The sequence below is a fragment of the Styela clava genome, chromosome 14 (genome assembly GCF_964204865.1).
Source record: "Styela clava chromosome 14, kaStyClav1.hap1.2, whole genome shotgun sequence".
Classification (NCBI taxonomy): Eukaryota; Metazoa; Chordata; class Ascidiacea; order Stolidobranchia; family Styelidae; genus Styela; species Styela clava.
In genome coordinates this window covers 19,669,069-19,676,478 of record NC_135263.1, presented here as the reverse complement: position 1 = coordinate 19,676,478, position 7,410 = coordinate 19,669,069, and the positions used below count along the sequence as shown (strand labels likewise).

At 33.6% G+C, this 7,410-nt stretch overlaps 1 protein-coding gene across 1 annotated transcript; it reads left to right on the top strand.

The window, feature by feature from the left end:
• The first annotated feature begins 1,094 nt into the window (after nucleotides 1–1,094).
• On the top strand, nucleotides 1,095–4,884 carry LOC120341116 (ADP-ribosylation factor-like protein 6-interacting protein 1). The gene is made up of 5 exons (XM_039409559.2): nucleotides 1,095–1,180; nucleotides 1,596–1,732; nucleotides 2,190–2,309; nucleotides 3,421–3,623; nucleotides 4,123–4,884. The coding sequence occupies exons 1-5, from the start codon at nucleotides 1,133–1,135 to the stop codon at nucleotides 4,221–4,223; spliced, it is 609 nt and encodes a 202-aa protein (XP_039265493.1). The 5' UTR covers nucleotides 1,095–1,132; the 3' UTR covers nucleotides 4,224–4,884.
• Nucleotides 4,885–7,410: the final 2,526 nt, after the last annotated feature.

Genomic DNA, 7,410 nt, shown 5'->3' with positions numbered 1-7,410 from the left:
GGCATAATCGCGGCGACGGTATATTGTATGTATATTCATTGTATGAAATGAATTACTCTCTACACTTAACATGATTTTATATAAATATTTGAGATTTTTCTAACGGCGATAACGAGTTGGCAAGATTGCAAAAATACATATTAGAATTAAATACATCAGGCAGTTTATCTCGTACTTTTCGGTCACAGATTGCGGTGGACCGAATAGTAATGTTTTTTTTTTGACGTAAGAAGAAGCAACCGCGAGTTATGTTGGACACATTAAATTAATATATAAAGATATTTTAGAATCTCGTAGTTGTCATGGATTGAATATTTTACGTAACAGAATGATCAGTATACGCTGACAAGTCGGCTCTTTTAACGAGTGCGAGATCGCGGTGGGTGTTACAGGCGGCAATGGGAATTTCCGATTTCAAAAATCCTGGCTGCGCGCTGGCAGTGCTGGTCATCTATTCTCTACTAATTTATTTGTAACTCCAAACACAACAATATGTTACACATAATAACAATATGGTTCACATAAATTTATATACAAATATACTGGTAGGTAGTAGAATACTCAAGGCTTAAATATTAGAATTTTTAAAGGCATGATGGATTTTCGATTGTTGTTGCCTGTATTGCCAATAAATTTAAAAACTCTCAGAAAATATACACAATTATCTGAATACAAGTAGTATTTTTTGTCAATAGACTCGACTATTATCGTAATATCTTGATACCAATGATAGAAAGCGTCAGACAACTCCTTGGCTATCTTTTCATATGGTCATTTGTACAAAGTGAATAATTTTAATAAACTGACTGTCACAAGTTGCTATTATTTTTTATTAATAGCTATAAACTATCAATTACTTTGTGTACATATACTGTTGGTCTGTGGCTTCATTCTGATATTTCTATTGATGCTTATTTCCTAATTTACTGGGTTTTAATCAACTAAAACAAAAATGTGTTATTTTCGATTTTAGAATGTATTCGGAATTCCAGATTCGAAAACATTATTTTAGAATGTATTCGGAATAGTTTAGTATTCGGAAATGGCCATCCCTGCCTCTGAGGCAATATTTTGATTGTTTTTTGCATTATTGCAGTGATTAAATTACATAATTGCTTAGCTTGCATCAAATATGGAAAATCCTGTTGAATCTGGAGATTTTTTGCCACCAATTATGCAGGTACATGCAATTCTTTTCTGTTCACATATTTATAAAGATATTTGAATGCCATTTCAAACTCGGATATTACTGTTAAGTAATTTTGTTATTCCACTCAAGCCAAGTTCTATAATTAGCACGGCAGTATGGTTTGGCTGCTGGTATTTATTTAACCATCCTAACAAACCTTTTTTTTGCCTGATTAAAGGTATATCTATGTAAATGTCTATTCGGTCCAAGAATGTTGTTCGTGCACTTGAGATGTGTTTTTGACATGGCCACATTTTCTACACCCTTTACCACCATTTCAGTAGTTAACGGGATTTTTAATTAAAACGGTATCAAGTATTTTATGTTTAGCATTTTATTCAACAAAACTGTTGAAAAGTGTTTTCAAACATGCCATTGACACATTAAACTTTTGGTTGATGTTTAGGGATCAAGCAGTGGGGGAACTTTGAAGGGGAGTTTGAAAGGATGGAGAGAAGTAATTGTTGTTCTTGCTAAACTTCTGAAGTGGCAACAAGCATACTACGCAGCTATTGTTTTTGCGATTGTCTCATTATTTTTTTCGTAAGTTGAACCTGTTTTCAAAATGTATCATTGTCAAGAGAATTTGTTTATAGTTAACATCATAGTAAAAAGTATGTATAAGTTTTGGTCTTACCCAAATAACTCATGAACAGTTTCGGACGATCAGTAACTGTATTTTGACACCAATAAATTTGGGTTGAGTCTATTGCACAACTGGAACACAAGTGAAAAGCAATTGATAGACTTTATTATTATATGTATAAATAATTTCCATTTGCAAAGAAATAACATAAATATTGTTACAGTCAAATTAGAATTTACTTTGTTCTAAATAATCTGTTTCGTTTGAATCCGTCTGGTTTCTTTTAACTCTTGGTTCAATAAAATTGATTGGACTCCAGCTCTGAAGTCAGACTCAAAAGTAAAACCAAATTTTGATTAAAGCTTTTAGTTCCATCGATACAGAGTAAAATTTTCAATTTTCTATTCTATTTAGGTTAATTTGGTGGTTGGACCCATCTGTGGTTACTGGATTCTCAATGTTGATCATGATTGCATGTATCGCTGACTATGTTGTGCCACTCGCAATGCCTATGATTTTTCCAGAAACAAGCTGGTATGTTGCGTCTGTTTTGTTATTTTCAGTTTCGTACATTAGCGCACTGCTCTCTATGTTATTGGATCTGTGAGTTTTTTTTCATCCAGATTTATTATCTGGACAAAATTTAACACCCTTTGTTGGTGATCGAACACTTTTGTGTCGTTAATGTATTTCTCTGCATTTTTATGAATGTTTGATCAGATCACAGTAAAAGCGATACCTGCATTAACCACTGTCAACAAATGACCTCTCTCAGACAGTTAAGATGTCTGTTCATCGAGTGCACGCATTGTGAACAATCAATACTGTGTTGTCGCATATTATATATTATTATGCAATTAATTTTGTATTTGCATTTTGGAAGGTCAATTCTTTGCCATAAAGTAACTTTCACTTATGTATGATGTTCTTACCTTTATGATTAGGCGATTTTAGTGATCTGGACTGAATAAAACACTGGTTAATGTCTAGAGTTTTCATTTTTTAACAAGCTTGGGCCATCCATAAAATGCTGCCATTGCATAATACAGCTAAAATTTATATGTTGCATCACCATTTCCTTCCTGTGCACTCACGTCATGACTTTATTGTGTGTGACTGTCTATGCAATGAAGCGTTTCGCATGCAAAATTCCCAAAACAGCTAGTCTGTAGATTGCAACAAAAAAGCTAATGGTGCTAAATAATTTAAATTTTTGTCTGTAATATATTCCATTCAGAACTCCTGGCTATTACAGAATTTCTATTAATTGATAGATCAAGCTTTGTTTCATTATTATTCAGGCATGCTCACAGAATATTTCTATTTACCGTATGTTATTTATGTATATTATGGTTTTTTGAAAATTTAGGTGTTATTTTGTCGGAAATTGTTTATAGACTACTATATAAATTGATGTAAAATACATTTAGTCAAAATAATTTCAGTAGAAAATTTCAAAAGTAATATAAGACTTAAACATATACACACATAATCCACAGGCAAAGCTCACTAATATAGATTCGTGAAAAGGTTATGACATTGATATATTTTATATAATTTTTATATGCTGAATAGATTTCCAAATATATATGTGAATTTGAGTTCTAATATTTTCAATAAAACTTTATATCATGATACATTGCAGGAGTAGCGATAAAGAGAAACAATACGTACAAGCCTGTGATGGACTGGTACAGTCAAAGAAGATTATTTCCAGTTTGTTCTCCAATGCCGGAAAACTGAAGGATAAGAATCCATGGTTGTACATGGCTGCGATCACCGTATCACTCAGTACATTAGCATGGCTTGGAAATCAAATGCATAACCTGCTGCTTGCCTATTTCTTCGGTAAGAATTGCCATTTTCTAACTCTCAACTTATCACGGAAACAAAGTTGCTGCAAGACATTGGAGTTCCCTAATAATGGTATTTTAAAATTATATTTGCCACCAATCAGGTATACTGACTGAAGTCCATATAATAAAAAAGCAGTTCAAAGATAGAAACCCTGAATCATTAAGGTCATTAAAATGACCTGACACAAAAATTAGGGTCCTCTCATAGTATATACCAGGTTAGGGTTAGGCCATAATTTTATCCCGATTTTCCTAAAGCTTTTCGGTTGAACTGAGAATATTTTAGTTCTATAACGAGTTCTGGGACTGTCTGTGTTAATCAAGTGCCCCCTGCCCATAGGTTTCAGTCCCTTCATCCAACTTGATGTAAAGTAGGCAACAAAATTGGTTACCTCCATATTGGTACATACACTTCTGGAGCACCATTTTTTGCTATGTTCTATATTCTCGATTAAATAGGTATTTTATGTCCAAATTATGTGTATTTACAGTTTTGATTGTATCTGCTTTGCCTGGCCTCAGTGAGCATGGAATTCTGGACAAGATTGCAACACATGTGAAAAAAGTTATCAACAAGCAAAAGTCTCAGTAATCATAATCTGTTTGTTCATTTGACTATTTAATGTCCCGTGTAATCGTATTCATAATTTTAGGAATATAAGCATTTTCTTGTAATGTCCAATTATTATTTTCGGAACCTGAAATCGAAAAGCAATCTTTAAGCATACAGCATTTGTGGACTTGTTGATAGTCAACTTATAATTGTCATGTCAATCTATTTTGTCAAATTATACTTCATTGGCATAAAGCCGTTTAATAGGTAGTATTAATTATATGTAGTGCTGTATTACGCTTTGAAGTTTGAAATTTTCTTGCACATATCAGATGAAATAGCTGCGAATTTTCTAGACATGAGTGGAATATGGAGTGTGATGTTTAATCTGGTCCTGTTATTTTTTGAAATAGAAGGGTCTGCTAAGCAACTTGCTATTACATTCCTCACGAGATTATTTTAATTCTTTTTTTGCTGCATGGTTTCTTCATATGATCCATAAAGCATCCAGTCTACTCACATTATGATGTAGAAACTGTTTGTAGGATTTTGTATACATTATTGTGATATTTTGTTTCTCATGATTTTTTGTTATATAGGGTATTATTAGATGTATGTGTGCATGTGTGATTTCGTTGTTTTTCGACTGTACTGCCAACATATTTTAAGTTGTGAATAAACACATTGTGGTCACCAGCTATTGAAGTCGCCTTTGAAAGAATGGAGTTGTGATCAAAGTTTTCCCGTTTCACTTTGTGAAGACTTACTTTAATTGGGCCATTTATTCACTACTCGACATTCCTATCACCTGGGTAAAATTTTAGCGCATTTGAAAGTGGAGAAATTTGTTAATAAGATTGAAAAAATAAAAAAAATAATCCCTGTGAAGCGACGAAAGAACTGCAAATAAAAATTGAACCGTATAGGCAAGCCTTATAAAACTAATAATAACTTTGTCATTCATGGTGGTCTATAGCCGAGCGTGAATTTGTTGTGAGATGGAAAATACAAACGTATTTGGATCCACAGGGCTCCAATTATCTTGGGGTGGTCAACCAGGTTAGTAGTTCAATTAAAAACTCTTACGCAAGCACACATACGTAATAATTCAATTCGTTTATTACACCAGACCCTTATGGTCCATACCAAATAACACAGATCCAAAAATAGCGCAGTAAATCTAGATATCACAGTAAAAAACCATAATAACAGCTAATATGAATTAAATTCGCAGTAAAATACCGCAAACAACAGCTAATATGAATTAAAATAACAGTTAATATAAATTAAATTTACAGTAAATTACCGCAATGCAGCTAATAAGAATTAAAATCACAATGAAATACCGCAATATTAGCAAATTAACAGCTAATACGAATCAAATCCGTAATATCCCAATGAAGAAAAACAGCCAAATTGCTGGATCTAATAACGGCCCGACCTCTTAAGACTCAAAAAAGAGTTCGTCATAGCCCATATAGTAGGGGTCGGCAACCTACGGCCCGCGGGCCGGGTATGGCATATAATCCGGCCCGCGACGCTTCACTAAATTATATTAAAAAACATCCGTTTTGACGAATATATTCTTTAGACTAAATTATATTATAACCTAACAATTATTTAATTCACAATTACTCGTTTAATGAGCATATATATAACTTAATTATAATTAAGCAAATGGCAACAAAACGCAGAAAAGTTGATGCTAAGTGCAAATGGTTTAATGGCGATGAAAATATTCAAATGGGATTTTATGAGATGCAATGAGGAAATAAATCTATATTCTATTCGAGAGATGTATCACCGCTTGATGTTTATTATGAAAAGTACCATCCGTTCGGTTTTTCAACTTTCTAAAAATATGTGCGGCCCGCCAATGACTTGCAACCTTAATTTTGGCCGGCGAGCGACAAAGGGTTGCCGACCCCTGCCATAGAGGCTTACTTTATATAATAAAACTTAAGAGACCATAAGTGAGAAAATCACAGCTGTTCTGGCGGTGTGCTCTCGACCAATTACATCGACATCGCGCCGGATGAACCTGCTTCTGCACCCAATTGTACCATGGCATTCCTTGATGGGTGTCTCGAAAATGTCGTGTCTCACTCGTTTCCATTATATAGGTATTATTAAAGTGTTTTCGTTTCAAGACCAAAAAATGTTCATCCGGAGAAATTTTGCATGTCAGCGTTTAGTTTCATCAAATATCATGCTTCGCGGACTTTAGATGCACGCTTCATTCACCTAATTTCTGTTTGGCCTAAAATCACAGAAAATCGATGACTTGCTTTCTTTGTATATATCATATAAATTTAAGACCTGACTGATTAACGTTGATAAGATAATATTATTTTATCACCGTAAACAATACAAATAGAATCTATTCGTTCACGCTATTTAAATGAAATGTTTTGTCTTTGCCAATTTGTATATATATATATATATATATATTTATGGCTTAAATAATACAGAAAATCGGCGGTTACCAATCTTTGACGGCCTTGTTACATGCATACCGCCTCCTTCGTGCCTAAGGGTGGAATAGTAAACCTATTCTGTCATATACATTTCTATCAATATAATCGGAGATTTTTGTTATCGACCCATTTGAGATTTGTCCAGATCAACGACTGTCCAGATCAAACTTTTTTAATAATATTCACCTATTGTCTCAGTTGGAGGATATCGATATTTAGGTACCCTAGCGTAATTCATCAAATCCCAATTTTCATAATCTTTCAAGATAATAACAACAAAAACAATATAAAAAGCTAGTTAAAATATATTTCGAGCGTTGTACGTAGTTTGAAACAGTGGTCGGCAACAATCGGGAAGCAGTGCAATATCATGTCGTTAGAGGCAATATGACCATGATATATATTTGCTCATCTCAAATTTGAACACGGTATGATGAAATGATATGAGTTTACGCAAAATAATAGTCAACAAAGAAAATTTATCGTTAATTAATGTCGAACATTAGAATTCGCTTGGGTTATACAGTTGAGTTGGACCTTCAAGTTAAGTAAAAGAAGTGTTTTCCAATTTGCTCTTTCCAAAAGTGCCTCCTCCAGGAGTCAGGAGTCACCGAGAACACCAATCTCACCACTATTGTATTGAACTGAAAACCTCTGGATGGGGACTTCCATTACCATGTTTAAATGATTTCCATGTTCAAATGATTTAAAAATGACGAGAAAGGACATCCCTGACGGACTTCTCTACT